Genomic DNA, 14,318 nt, shown 5'->3' with positions numbered 1-14,318 from the left:
TTTGAGGTGGCCGCAAGAAGCGTCAAGTGGCGTTGTGGGGTCTGGAGAATTTGGGGTGTTTTGAGGGGGGTCTGGCCACGGGAGTGCTCAACGGCATCACCTCGGGGGCTGGAAAATTTGGGGCACTTCTGAGGTGGCCGCAGGAGCACACAATGGTGGCGTTTGGGGGGTTTCTGGTGAATTTGGGGTGTTTTGAGGGCTCTGGCCACACAACGGATGCATTTTGGGGTCTGGAGAACTTGGGGCACTTTGGAGGCAGCTGTAGGATCCTAAAACGATGATGTTCTGGGGGCTGGAAAACTCGGGGCGCTCGAGGTGGCTGCAGGAGCACAAAACAGAGACGTTTGAGGGGGATCCGGTGCAATTTGGGGCCGTTTTGAGGTAAAGCTGGAGGCGGGGACTCAAAATGGCGGCGTTTTGGGGTCGGGCTCCCGCGGGCCTAAAACCCTTGGGGACCCCCAGAAGGGGCCCAGCCCCCGGTGGCGGCCGGGCTCGGGGCCTGAACCGGGGCCTAGGCCCGGATCGGAGCCGGGGGCTGGGGTGGGAGCGGAGCCGGGGAAGCTGAGCCCGCCCCGGGGACGGCCCCGGCGTCCTCCCGCTGCCGGAAGGGGCGGCCCAGGCCCCGCCATGCCGCCGGCCCTCACCGGGGGGCGGCTGCTGCTGGGGGCAGCCCCTCGCCGGTACCGGGTGCGCCGAGCCCCGTGTTCGGGGTGTGGAGGGTCCCCACCGGGGGGCTCCCCCATCGCCCTGACCCCCCTTCCCCCCCGGGTTCTCCCCGCAGCCCCAGGTCGCCGAGCGGCTGCGGCTTTTCCAGCGGCTCCAAGAAGCTCGGGAGAGGAGGGCTGGGGGCGATGCCGACGGGGGGAGCCCCCCAGTGGGGACCCCCATCCGCATCGCCCTGCCCGGGGGGCGCTGCCTGCACGGCCGGGCCCTGCAGACCACCCCGCGGCAGGTGGCTGAGCAGTTGGGGTACGGCATTGGGGGGGTCCCCCCTTATCCCCCCTTGTCCCCCCTTATCCCCCCTTTATCCCCCTGGGTCCCCCCGGTTCCCCCGTCCCGCTGCCGGGCTCCTTTCCCACCCCCACCCCATTTCACGATGTCCCCTCCTTGTCCCCGCAGGTCGGGCCTGGCCGCCTCGGTGCTGGTGGCCCGGGTGAACGGGGCCCTGCGGGACCTGGAGCAGCCCCTGGAGGATGACACCGAGCTGGAGCTGCTCGACTTCGCCGCGCCGGAGGGGCGGGCGGTGAGTGGGGGCCGCGACGTGGCCCCCCCAATATCCCCCAGTGCCCCCACGTCCCCTCTGTGCCGCCCCGATCCCCCCCATTGCCCCTCATTGTCCCCACATCCCCCATTTTCCCCACCATGTCCCCCGTGTCCGCCCCCGTTGCTCCCCGTGTCCCCTCTGATCCCCCATTCCCCCATATCCCTCACCACCTCCATGTCCCGTGCCCCCTGGGCTTCCCCCGATAGCCCCCAAGCCCCCCACACTCCCTTTGTCCCCCACATTCTTCATGCCCTTGGTGTTCCCGATGTTCCCCACACTTCCCGTGTCCCCCACCACACGCCCTGTGTCCCCCATGCTTCCCGACATCTCCCGTGTCCCCCCGTGTCCCCCCGTGTCCCCAGGCTTTCTGGCAGTCCAGCGCCTTCGTCCTGGGAGCGGTGCTGGAGCAGTTCTACGGAGCCACCCTCTGCAGCACCGTGGCCACCGAGGATGGCTTCTTCTGTGACGCCCACATGGGGGACAGGTACGGGGCCTTCGGGACATGGGGGGCGATGGGGACAGTGCCCTGTAGGGTCCGTCCTCAAATCCCTAGCTCATCCCCGTGCCCTGCAGGACGGTGCAGCGCAGCGAGCTGCCGGCGCTGGAGGACGCCTGCATGGCTTTTGCCCGTGCCCAGCATCGCTTCGAGCGCCTGGAGGCCACCCGCGAGCAGCTGGGGGAGCTCTTCAAGGTGAGACCCCCCCTCGGGTGTCCCCTCCCCGAGCACATCCCGCTCAGAGCTGGCGGAAACCTCTGCCACCCGCCTTGCTCCCCCCCCCAGCACAACAGCTTCCAGCTGCAGCGGATCCAGGAGGAGGTGACGTCCCCCACGGCCACTGTCTATCGGTGAGCGCCGGGTGTCCCGGGTGACATCCGTGGGCTGCTCGGGGCAGGGCGGCGACGCGGCCGCCTGCTGTGTCCGTCTGTCCGTCATCTGCTGTGTCCGTTTGTCCGTCCGCCGCCCTCGCAGGTGCGGCCCGCTGCTGCAGCTCTGCCGCGGCCCCCTCCTGGGGCACACGGGGCTGATCGGGGCCCTCCGTGTGCTGACGGTAAGCTCAGCGGGACGGGGGACGCGGGGCCGGTTGGGGACCCAGCCATCTGGGTTCCCTGACGCCGCCCCCCTCCCCCCCCCCCCCTTTTTGCTCCCTTCTCTCCCCGCAGAGCTCGGCGGCGTTTTGGGGGGACCCCTCGGAGCGCCGCTCGCTGCAGCGCGTCGCCGCCGTCGCCTTCCCCAGCACCCAGGAGCTGGAGGCCTGGCAGCAGGTGCAGGACGCGGCCGCTCTCCGCGACCACCGCCGCATCGGCCGGGTGAGCCCTTGGCAAAGGCCAGGATTTTGAGCCCTGGAAAAGAGCCCTGGATTTTTGGGGGCTCGGATGCCGGCGTCCCCAGCGGTGACGTTTTCCCCGACCCCCCCCCCCCGCAGGAGCAGGAGCTCTTCTTCTTCCACAAGCTCAGCCCCGGCAGCTGCTTCTTCCTGCCCCGCGGCGCCCACATCTACAACGCCCTCGTCGACTTCATCAGGGTACGGCCACAAAACCTCCCTCGAGGCCTCGTGCTGTCCCCTTACCCCGCCGCTGTCACCGTCACCTCCTCCGGGAGCCGCTTGGGGACAGGGCTCTGCCTCTGCCCGGCTGCGCCCCGACCCTCTGGGCCCCCCCATCGTGGTTTTGTGGCGGGCTCGGTGGCGTTAGGTGCACTTTTGGCTGATCTCAAGGCTCTTTTCCAACCTCAAATATTCCGTGAACGCCCTCGCCTCGCCGTGGGGGGGCCGTGCAGCTCCCCCAGGGCTGGGCTGACGTCCCCACCGCCTCCCCGCAGAGCGAGTACCAAGCCAGGGGCTTCTGCGAGGTGGTGACCCCCAACGTCTTCAGCCCGCGCCTCTGGGAGCTGTCGGGGCACTGGGAGCACTACAGCGCCCACATGTTCTCCTTCAGCGCCGGCGCCGAGACCCTTTCCCTCAAACCCATGAACTGCCCGGCCCACTGGTGAGCCGAGCGCGTGGGGCTGAGCGCGGGGCGGCGGGACGGGGCTCGGCGGGGCTGACACCGCGTCCGTCTGTCCCTCTGTCCCTCCGTCTGTCCCTCTGTCCCTCCCCAAGCCTGATGTTCGCCCACCGGCCCCGCTCGTGGCGGGAGCTGCCGCTGCGCTTGGCCGATTTCGGGGTCCTGCACCGCAACGAGCCCCCCGGCTCCCTGACGGGGCTGACGCGGGTGCGGCGCTTCCAGCAGGACGACGCGCACATCTTCTGCACCCTGGAGCAGGTCTGGGGGTGCCCCCCACCCCCCCAAACCCCCTCCCCAAAATCTTTTCCTGCTCACGGCTCCCTCCCCGCAGCTGGAGGCCGAGATCGGCGGCTGCCTGGACTTCGTGCGGACGGTCTACGCCGTGCTGGGCTTCTCCTTCCGCATGGCGCTGGCCACGCGCCCCGACGGCTTCCTGGGGGACGCCGCAACCTGGGACCGCGCCGAGCAGGTGGGGACGAGGACTACGTGCCACCGGGAGCTGGCTTTGTCACCGCGTCCCCCCCCTCCTGGCTTCGCTGGCGCATCTCCTGCGTGCTGCGTGCGTCACCTCCGTGCCCCGAACCTCCTGGGCGTCCCCTCCTGGCTGTGCCCTCGTTGTTGGGTGCTGTCTGCGGTGTCCCCTTGTCCCATGCACGGTGTCACCTCCCCTGCTGTCACCTCCCCTGCGTCAGGTCCCCTCTGTCTGCCCCCCTGCCCCGCGTCCCGGTGTCCCCATCCCACCCCTGCCGCCTCCCTGCACCGCATCCCCGGTGCCCCCCTTCCCACCTTCACCCCCCCCATCCTCTGCATCACCTCCCAGTGTTCCCAGTGCCCCCCCACCACCACATCGTGCCCCCTCCTCACCTCCCCGTTTGCGCCCCCCCCCCCAAGCAGCAGTTGGAGCGGAGCCTCCAGGATTTTGGGGAGCCCTGGGAGCTGAGCCCGGGTGACGGCGCCTTTTACGGCCCCAAGGTGAGCGCTGCAGGGGACGGGGGGGTCCCAAAGGAGCCCGTGGGACACGAAGGGGCCCTTTGGGACCCCCCAGGTCTGCGTGTCGGGGTGGAGAGAGCTTCACTTGCTGCCCCCCCCCCCCTGCTTTTTTTGCAGATCGATATCCGGATTCAGGATGCGCTGGGGCGGCATCACCAGTGCGGCACCATCCAGCTGGATTTCCAGATGCCCGAGAGGTTTGGGCTGGAGTACGCCAGGTGAGGGGGGGTTTGGGGGGGAATTGGGGATTTTTGGGGGCAGGATTTGGGGGTTTGGGGGCAGGATTGGGGATTTAGGGGGCAGGATTGGGGATTTAGGGGGCAGGATTGGGGATGGGGAGGGGGATAGGGGTCGGGAGGGGTGCTCAGAGTTGGGGATGTGTTTGGGAACGGGGACAGGATTGGGGACGGGGGGGTGTTGAGGGGGGAGGGGGCAGGATTGGGGATGGGGGGGCTCAGGGTTTGGCGTGGGGGGGGGGGGGCGCAGCTCAGGATTGGGACGGGGTTGAAGGAATTGGGGCCGTCAGAGGGATCAGGGTGGGCAGGGAGAGGATTGGGGCCACGTGTGGGGTGGGGAGCTCAGGGCTGAGGCTGTGCTGGGCACTCGGTGCCCGCCTGCAGCCCCCCCGGTGCTGCCCCCACCCCAAAAAAAATCCCTCCGTGCCCCCGCAGTGCCGCCGGGGGGGCCACGAGGCCGGTGCTGATCCACCGCGCGGTGCTGGGCTCGGTCGAGCGCATGGTGGCCGTGCTGGCAGAGAGCTGCGGGGGCAAATGGTGAGGGGCTGAGGACCCCCCCCCCAAAGTCCCGGGGCATCCCAACCCCCTTGGGCAACCCCAAACCTTAGGGGCACCCCCAAACCTTAAGGAAACCCTAATTCCCGGGACACCCTAATCTGTAAATGCACCCCAACCCCCTGGGACATCCCAATCCCCTTGGACACCCCCAAAACTTAGGAGCACCCCCAAACCTTAGCGACACCCCCAAATCTTAAGGACACCCTAATCTGTACAGACACCGTAATCCGTAAAGGCACCCCCAACCCCCTGGGACATCCCAAACCCCTTGGACACCCCCAAACCTTAGGGGCACCCCCAAATCCCCGGGACACCCTAATCCCTGGGACACCCTAATCTGGAAATGCACCCCAAATCTCTGGGACATCCCAATCCCCTTGGACACCCCCAAAACTTTGGAGCACCCCCAAACCTTAGGGGCACCCCCAAACCTTAATGACACCCTAATCCCTGGGACACCCTAATCCATAGAGGCACCCCAACCCCCTGGGACATCCCAATCCACTTGGACACCCCCAACTCTTTGCAGCACCCCCAAACATTAGGGGCACCCCCAAATCCCTGGGACACCCTAATCCGTAAATGTACCCCAAATCCCTGGGACATCCCAATCCACTTGGACACCCCCAACTCTTTAGAGCACCCCCAAACCTTAGGGGCACCCCCAAATCTTAAGGACACCCTAATCCCTGGGACACCCTAATCCATAGAGGCACCCCCAACCCCATTGCCCACCCCCATCCCCAGACCACCCCCAGCAAGCCCCAGGGGCCCCCAAACCTTCCCAATTCCCTCAGCACCCCCTCTACCACCTCCCCCCTATCCCCCCCGATCCCCCCTAATCCCCCCCATCCCCCCAAACCCAAGGGACCCCCCCTCACCCCCTGTGCCCCCCCCGCAGGCCGCTGTGGCTCTCCCCGCTGCAGGCCATGGTGATCCCACAAGCACCCGACTCCGAGGGCTACGCCCGCGAGGTGAGCACGTGTCCCCCCCCTCAACGCTGTGTCCCCCAGTGTCCCCCAGTGTCCCCCAGTGTCTCCCAGTGTCTCCCAGTATCTCCCAGTATCCCCGCTGAGCCGGTGCCCCGCAGGTCCACGCGGCGCTGCGTCGGGACGGCGTGGCGGCCGACCTGGACGCCGACGCGGGCTCCACGTTGAGCAGGAAGATCCGCCGGGCACAGCTCGCCCATTACAACTTCCAGCTGGGTAAGGGGGCTCAGGGACCCCCCCCCACGGTCCCTAAAATCACCCCCGGTGTCCCTGTCCCCCCCCCTCCCCGTTTGCTCCGGGTACCCCCCCCCAAGCGTGGGAGCGGCTGCGCTGAGTCAGTGGTTCCCGGCCGCCCGCCCGCCCCCGCATCCTCCTCCCGACCTGGAAGCTGAGATTTGGGGATTTGCGGGGTGGGGAGGGCCAGGAAGCGGCGGTGGGAACCCCCCCCCCACCGTGGGATTCCTCCGGGAATCCTCCAGGATTCCCTGTGGGGTCGAGTCGGGGGGGCCCCACGCGGGTGCGGGGTGTGGGTGCGCAGCCGGCAGGGGGCTCTGGGGGCTCACGGGGGGGGCACGCACACACGGGGGGGGCACACAAACACTGGGGGGGGGCACACAAACACTGGGGGGGGGCCCCCACGCGTGGGTGGGCTTGGGGGTGGCATCGGGGGGGGGACACACGCGTGGGTGCGTGCACAAGGGGGGTGCCCACGGGTAGGTGCACGAGGAGGGGGCTCCGTAAGCATGCCACGGGTCGGGGGGGGGTGCAGAAAAGCGACGTGGGTGTGCAAGGTGTTGGGGGGGGGGGCCCCAAAGAGTGGGGGGGGGGCACCCACGGGGCGTGGGCGCAGCCTGGGCGTGAGCGTGTGTGCGCACGGGGGCGTGGGTGTGCACAGCGCGGGCGTGTGTGCATGCCGCGAGGGGCACCCCCCCTGCACCGCGAGGGAGCCGGGGGGCCACCGTAACCCCAAAAACCGCTCTCTAATCCTTCCCCCCCCCTCCTCCAAATTTTTTGTGCCCCCCCCTCAAACAGTGGTGGGCCGGCGGGAGCAGGAGCGCGGCACCGTCAGCGTCCGCACGCGGGACAACCGGCAGCTGGGGGAGCGCCGCCTGCCCCTGCTGCTGCAGCGCCTGCGGGAGCTGCGGGCCGCCCGCGTCCCCAACGCCGAGGAGCTCTTCTGACCCCCCCCGTGCCCCCCCCAAAATAAATAAATAAAAAAAAATCATTAAAACGCTGCAAAACGCTGCCGGGCTGGGTGGTTGCGGGGGGCGCCGACCTCATCCGGAGCCTCCCCGGTGATGTGAGCAGACCCCCAGGGTCCCCGGGGGGGGGGCAAGAAGCCTGTCCCCCCCCCCCATTTTCCATTTGCACACTTGTGCCCCCCCCCATTTGCAGAATTGTGCCCCCCTCCCCATTTTCACCTGCGCCCCCTCCCCATTTTCACCTGCGCCCCCCCCATCTCTCACCCTGCACCCCTCCCTTTGCACACCCGTGCCCCCCACCCGCACGCCACCACCCCCCCCATCCCCAAATCCCCCCCCCATCCCCTTAAACCACCCCCCCAGCCTCTAAATTCCCCCCCCCCCAATAAAAAAAAAACAAACAACAACGTCTGGGTCCCCCCACCCTGACGCCTGTTGCCCCCCCCCCCCCCCCCCCAAACCCGGACGCCTTTGCCTGGGTTTTCCCCTACCCGGGGGGGGGCCAGGGGGGGTTGCGCAAACCCGCGTCAGCCGGCACCCGTTGGGCAATCGCCGGGGGGGGGCCTCTGCGGGCAGCGACCCAAAATTTGGGGTGCCCCCCCCCGCCTTCCCTGTGCCCCCCCCCCATGCTGGGAGCGGGGTCAGCACCCCAGCGGGGTGTGGGGGAGCTGGGGGAGCCCCTCTGTGCCCCCCCCCTATTTCCAAAGTGGGGGGGGAATTTTTTGGGGGCCCCCCCACATTCTTGGGGTTAAGGGACGTGACCGAGGTCGTGTGACCCTGGGGGGGGGTCACCTCCTTTGTCCCCAAGGTGTTGTTTTTTTTTTGGAGGGGGGGACACGAGGCTGAAGCCACCCCTAGGATGGGTTTGGGGGGGGGGTCCTGCTGCAGGTGCCCCCCCCCCAGTCCCAATCCCACCGCCCTGTCCCCGTGCCAGTGCCCAAAAAAGAGGGGGGGGGGGTGAGTCACCGGGCGGGGCATGGCCGAAACGGGGCAAAAACCGCAAAAATCCGCCCCGCTTTGACGCAGGGGTCCGAAAGGCAACGGGGGGGGGGGGGGGGGGGAGAAAAAATGAGGGGGGGGGGGTTGTTTGGGGCAACTGGTGAAGGGAAAGGGGGGGGCACCGCGCTGCCCCCCAGTACTCCCAGTGCCACCAGTAAGCCACCGGCCAGGCCGGTTGTGCCGGTGGCCCCTGGCTTTGACCCCACAAGGCCACGGCCAGGCCCTGCCCGGGGGGGGGGTGCACCCTTGGGTGGGGGGGGGGTGAAGGGGTGAGGTGGGGGCCAGGGTGCCCCCCCCGTGGCCCCCGCCGCGACGTCAGGGCCGTGACTCAGCCCGCGGGATGAGGCCCCGCGCCGCCCCGGCCCTACAAAAGGCGGAGGAGCCGCCGGAGGCCCCACAGCGCCCGCCGCCATGGCCGCCTTCGGCCTCCTCCTCCTCCTCCTCCTCGGCACCGCCGGTGAGTCCCACGGCCGCCACCGCCAGCGGGGCCGGGACGGGACTTGGGGACGGGGGGGGACGGGGACACCCTCAGGGTTAACAACCGGGGGTGTTTTTTTTTGGGGGGGGGTGTCCTCCTCCTGGTAGCTGGGGCGCTCCTGGGCTACCTGGGAGCCTTCCCTGGCTACCTGGGGCACTTTTGGGCTACCTGGGGACCCTCCTGGCCACCCCGGGTTCCATCCCCAGGCATTTTTTGGCCACTTTTTGGCCACCCCAGGTCCCCACGCAGCCACTTGTGTCCCCTCCTGGCCACCTGGGGACCTTCCCTGGCCACCTGGGGCACTTTTGGGCTACCTGAGGACCCTCCTGGCCACCTGAGTCCCCTCCCCAGCCACTTTCTGGCCCCTGTTTGGCTACCCCAAGACCCCTCCCAGCCACTTGTGTCCCCTCCTGGCCACCTGGGTCCCCTCCTGGCTACCTGGGACCCCTCCCTGGCCACCTGGGTCCCTTCCCTGGCCACCTAGGTCCCCTCCTGGCCACCCAGGTCCCCTCCCCAGCCACTTTGTGGCCCCTGTTTGTCCCCTCCCAGTCCCCTCCCAGCCACCCAGGGCCCTGCTTGGCCACCTGGGGTCCCCTCCCCAGCCACTTTGTGGCCCCTTTTTGGCCACTCCCGGTCCCCTCCCTCGCCACCTGGGACCCCTCCCTGGCCACCTGGGGCACTTTTGGGCTACCTGGGGACCCTCCCAGCCACCTGAGTCCCCTCCCCAGTCACTTAGTGGCCCCTTCCGAGCCACTTTCTGTCCCCTTTTTGGCCACCCCAGGTCCCCTCCCAGCCACTTGTGTCCCCTCCTGGCCACCTGGGACCCTTCCCTGGCCACCTGGGTCACTTTTGGGCCACCTGAGACCCTCCCTGGCCACCTGGTTCCCCTTGCAGCCCATTTAGGGTCCCTTCCCCATCCCCTCTGTGTCCCTTCCCAGCCCCCATGTCCCCCCCCCGGTTTTAGGGTCACTTCCCCTTTTCCTACCCCGGTCCCCGCCTGCCCCCGCCCTACCCCCGGCTGCGGGATGGGGGGGGTGGGGGTGAGTTTGTGGGGTCTCTGCCGGGTGGGGGGGGGGGACGAGGGCTGTGCTCACTGTCCCCCTGTCCCCAAAAGCGGCCCTGAAGCCCCGCCACCCCGTGGCGCAGGAGCAGCTGATCCCACAGCATCCCTATGACATCGAGCAGGGTGAGTGGGGACGGGGGGCACTGGGAGGGGGGGGGACACACATGGGGACACAGGGGCAGGGATGGGGACGGGAATGGGAATGAGACAAGGGGTTGGGGGACGCAGGGGGGGTTCCCAGCGATGGGGACATGGATGGGGGGTGACACGGGGATGGGGGGTGACATGGGGATGGGGGAAGGACACGGGGACTGGGGGAGGACACGGGGATTTAAGGGGATGGAGGGGACAAGGGGACAGCTGGGGTATGGGGGCAGGAAGGGACAGGAGGGGACAGGAGGACACGGGGCCAGGGAAAAAAAATGGTGGGGGGGACACCTGGGACCACAGGGACACCCAGGACCGGTGTTGGGGGGGGGTCATGCATATAGGGTTGCCATTTTGGGGTGGGCAACGCGTGCTTGCAACAGGGCCACATGCCCACACGCCCCCCCATCCCCTTGTGTCCCCCCCTCCTTGTCCCCGTCCCCGCAGTGATGCAGGAGGAGCTGCCCCCCGGGGTGGTGGACGCGGCCAAAAACCCCCCCAGACCCCGGGCGCCTTCGTCCCCGGATTCCATCGACGCCTTCGGCGCCTCGTCGTGGGGCAGCACCTTGGAGGGTTTCCCCCCGGCTTGGCCCCTTCCCGACGCCTTGGCCCGGCACTGCCGCGCCCCCACCCTGCTGCCCCGAGCCCCCCGGCCCTCGTTGCCCCCCGCCGCCTTCGCCCACCTCCGCCGGCAGGTGGAAGCCCTCGACGCCTTCTGGCCTCGCCTCGACGGCTGCTGCCGCCGCCCAGCCCCGCTGCCCTGCGCCCGCCGCGCCGTGAGTCCCGACCCCAAACCCCTCCATGGCCCTATATCGGGGTGATCCCGTTCTGACCCCAAATCCGGACCCCAAACCCTTCCGTGGACCTATATAGGGATGATCCCATCCGACCCCAAATCCGGACCCCAAACCCTTCTGTGGACCTATATTGGGGTGATCCCGTCTGACCCCCAAACCCCTCCATGGCCCTATATTGGGGTGATCCTGTTCCGACCCCAAATCCAACCCCAAACCCCTTCGTGGCCCTATATCGGGGTGATCCTGTCTGACCCCAAATCCGTACCCCAAACCCTTCCGTGGACCTATATAGGGATGATCCCGTCTGACCCCCAAACCCTTCCGTGGTCCTATATTGGGGTGATCCCATTCCGACCCCAAATCCAGACCCCAAACCCTTCCATGGCCCTATATCGGGGTGATCCCATCCCTATTGTCCCATTTTCCCCCCTCGCAGTGGACCGATGTCCTGGACACCTTCTGCGATGACGAATTTGGGGTAAAGACGCGCCAGTTCCACTGCTGCCGCTGGCACGGGGCCGCGCGGCGCCGCTGCTTCACCGACGCCACCGCCGCCGCCACCGCCGCCACCCACGTCACCCAAGTGACCGAGGTGACCGTCTGGGACGTGGCCCACGAGCCTTCCTTCCCCCCCGGCGAGCCCACGGCCGCCAACATGGACAACATCTGCCGCCTGCGGGGGCTGCGGCCCGGGCCCCGCGGCCTCCCCGGGCCCCGCGCCCGCTTCCACACCCGCCTGGAGCGCGACTTCGGCCGCTGCTGCAACAACGGCACCGGCCTCGAGTGCGCCCGCGCCGCCGTGAGTGTCGGGGGACGGGGACATGGGGTGGCGTGGGTGTCCCAAGGGGTGACACGGGTGGCCTAGGGGGTGGTGTGGGTGCTCTAAGGGGTGTCATTGGTGTCCCCAAGGGTGTCCTGGGTGTCCTGGGGGTGACACAGGTGGCCTAGGGGGTGCTCTAAGGGGTGTCATTGGTGTCCCCAGGAGTGACACGGGTGACATGGGTGCCCTAGGGGGTGTCATGGGTGTCCCCAGGGGTGACACAGGTGTCCTGGGGGTGATGTGGGTGTCCTAGGGGGTGACATGGGAGTCCCAAGGGGTGACATGGGTGCCCTAGGGGGGTGACACAGGTGACATGGGTGCCCTAGAGGGTGTCGTGGGTGTCCCCAGGGGTGGCATGGGTGTCCTGGGGGGTGACGTGGGTGCCCTAAGGGGTGACACAGGTGACATGGGTATCCTAGGGGGTGTCATGGGTGTCCCCAGAGGTGGCACAGCTCTCTTGGGGGTAGCACAGGTGTCCCGGGGGGGTCACACAGGTGTCCCAAGGGTCCTGGGGAGGTTGCACAGCTGTCCCAAGGGGTGACACAAGTGTCTTGGGGGTGGCACCAAAGGCCGGGGGGGTGACACAGATGTCCCGGGGGGGTGCCACAGCTGTTTGGGGGGTGTCCCAAGTGTCCCAAGGGGTGGCACTGGTGTCATGGGCGTGGCACTGGTGTCTTGGGGGTGTCCCGGGGGGGTGACACTGGTGTCCTGATATCATTGGGGTGGCGGGGAGGGGGACGTGACATTGTCTTGAGGGGGGGCTCCGGCTGTCCCAGGAGGGTCCTGGGCTATCTGAGGACCCCGAGTCCTTGCTGGTGGTGGTGGGGTGGGGGTGTCCCCATGGTGCTGGTGGCCGGGGTGGGGACGGCCGAGGACAATTCCCCCCAACCCCCGTGGCCCCCCCCCCACAGTGGCAGAAGGGCCTGGATCGCTACTGCCGGGAGGAAGGGGCGGTGAAGACGGGACAGCACCGCTGCTGCCAGCGGGGGGGGGGCCGTGCCCGCAGCCGCTGCTTCGCCGCCGCCGCCCCCCACCCTGCCTACGACCGCGAGCTGCACAACGTCAGCCTGGCCCGGCTGGGCCCCGCCATGCTGCGCACCCTCTGCGGCCCCATCAGGCTGCTCAGCAAGAGGTGGGTGATGGGGGGGGCACCCATAACCCCAGGACCCCCCTCCTTCACCCCATAACCCCGGGACCCCCTCCCCATAACCCCAGGACCCCCTCCCCATAACCCCAGGACCTCCTCCCCATAGCCTCAGGACGCCTTTCTGCCCCCCCCCCCATAACCCCGGGACCCTCTCCCCATAACCCCAGGACCCCCCCCCATAACCCCAGGACCCCCTCCCCATCACTCCAGGCCCCTTCCGACATCTCCCTGACCCCCCCCATAGCACCAGGACCCCCTCCCCATAACCCCGGGACCCCCCTCCCCTCTCCCCATAATCCTGGGACCCCCCCCAACACCTCCCTGCCCCTCCCCATAGCCACAGGACGCCCTCCCCATAACCCTGGGACCCCCCCCCATCTCTCCATCCCCCTCCCCTAAAAATCCCTGGGTCCCCCCCCATTTCCCCCTCCAAAAACCTCCCAGGGACCCCCCCCATTTCCCTTCCCATCCCCCTCAGGACCCTCCCACGCCCCCCCAACCCCCCCAAACCCCTCATCCCCCACCCACTGAATGAACACCGGGGGGCGCGGCTGGGGGGGGGGACAGAGAGGGGACACGGGACCCCCCCCAAAATTAATGCCCCCCCCCAGACGGCCGGTACCGGAGCTGCTGGAGGCCGTCACCTCCTCCTGCTGCGCGTTGCCCCCCGAGGAGCAAAGCCCCTGCGCGGAGGAACAGGTGAATATTATTTTGTGGGGGGGCCAAATTCTTATTTTTTTACCCCTCCCGCCTTGATGACCGCCCCCCTAATGAACGAATTAATTAATGATTTAATGAATTATCTCCCCCGCAGCTGTCCCAAAGCATCGACGAGCTCTGCGGCTCCTGGCGGGACCCCCGGGCCTGCTGCTCGCGGGGGGGCCCCGAACGGCACCGCTGCTTCGCCGAGCGTTACCTGGGGGGGGTCCCCTTGGCCGCCGCCGTGCCCCCCCCGGCCCCCGACCACCCCCAGTAGGGCCCAGGGGCAATAAAAGGACGCGAGGCCTCAACCTGCTCCCGGGGGGGAGTCGTGTTTTGTTTGCGGCTGGGGGGGGGATTTGGGGGTTTTTGGGGGGGTGTTTTTGGGGTTGGGGGGGTGTTTTTGGGGTGGGGGGGGGTGTTTTTGGGGTGTGCCGGGCGTGTGCGTGTTTGTGGGGTGTCGCAGCGGGGTTGGGTCCCGCTGTGTTTGTGGAGCGGGGTGCGCCCGGGCCCGCACCCACGCGTGTCCGGGGCGGGCCCCGTGGGGCCCCCCCACAGCGCCGCTGACCCCAACCGGATCCCTCCCAGTCCTCCCAGTAGCCCCAGTGCCGGCCTCCCAGTAGCCCCAGTACCCTTCCCAATCCCACCCCATGTACAGCGAGCTCTTGGGGGGGATTTGGGGGATTTTGGGGGGGTTTAGGGGGATTTGTGGGATTTTGGGGGGGTTCGGGGGGGGTTGAGGGCACTTTTGGTAGTTCCAACCCCCCCCCCCCCGGTCAAAATCTGGCTTTGCAGAGCACTGGAAAAGGTGTTTGGGGGCACCAGTGTTCCCAGTGCTCCCAGTGCCCTACCCCACCCCCCACCAGTGCTCCCAGTGCCCCCCCAGTGCCCTGCAGCCCCTCCCAGTGCTCCCAGTAGGCTCCCT

General features: G+C 68.3%; 2 protein-coding genes and 1 long non-coding RNA gene across 3 annotated transcripts; all 3 read left to right on the top strand.

The window, feature by feature from the left end:
- The first annotated feature begins 589 nt into the window (after positions 1-589).
- TARS2 (threonyl-tRNA synthetase 2, mitochondrial) lies at positions 590-7,282 on the top strand. The gene is made up of 18 exons (XM_084500583.1): positions 590-687; positions 782-969; positions 1,120-1,243; positions 1,627-1,748; positions 1,838-1,955; positions 2,046-2,110; positions 2,235-2,313; positions 2,426-2,572; positions 2,689-2,787; positions 3,084-3,250; positions 3,364-3,526; positions 3,600-3,737; positions 4,163-4,240; positions 4,376-4,476; positions 4,930-5,031; positions 5,954-6,026; positions 6,143-6,257; positions 7,074-7,282. The coding sequence occupies exons 1-18, from the start codon at positions 628-630 to the stop codon at positions 7,220-7,222; spliced, it is 2,088 nt and encodes a 695-aa protein (XP_084356709.1). The 5' UTR covers positions 590-627; the 3' UTR covers positions 7,223-7,282.
- Positions 7,283-8,541: 1,259 nt separating this feature from the next.
- Positions 8,542-13,709, top strand: ECM1 (extracellular matrix protein 1). The gene is made up of 7 exons (XM_084500825.1): positions 8,542-8,699; positions 9,835-9,906; positions 10,378-10,706; positions 11,164-11,526; positions 12,459-12,679; positions 13,306-13,393; positions 13,509-13,709. Exons 1-7 carry the CDS (start codon positions 8,654-8,656, stop codon positions 13,668-13,670), a joined length of 1,281 nt encoding a protein of 426 aa, XP_084356951.1. The 5' UTR covers positions 8,542-8,653; the 3' UTR covers positions 13,671-13,709.
- On the top strand, positions 11,557-12,171 carry LOC311425205. The gene is made up of 3 exons (XR_014686260.1): positions 11,557-11,729; positions 11,896-12,019; positions 12,073-12,171. It is a non-coding gene; the product is annotated as an uncharacterized lncRNA (long non-coding RNA).
- Positions 13,710-14,318: the final 609 nt, after the last annotated feature.

The sequence above is a fragment of the Aythya ferina genome (genome assembly GCF_964211825.1).
Source record: "Aythya ferina genome assembly, chromosome: 29".
Taxonomy (NCBI): domain Eukaryota; kingdom Metazoa; phylum Chordata; class Aves; order Anseriformes; family Anatidae; genus Aythya; species Aythya ferina.
Note: the sequence above shows the minus strand (reverse complement) of the source record. Positions and strands in the feature narration are given on the sequence as shown.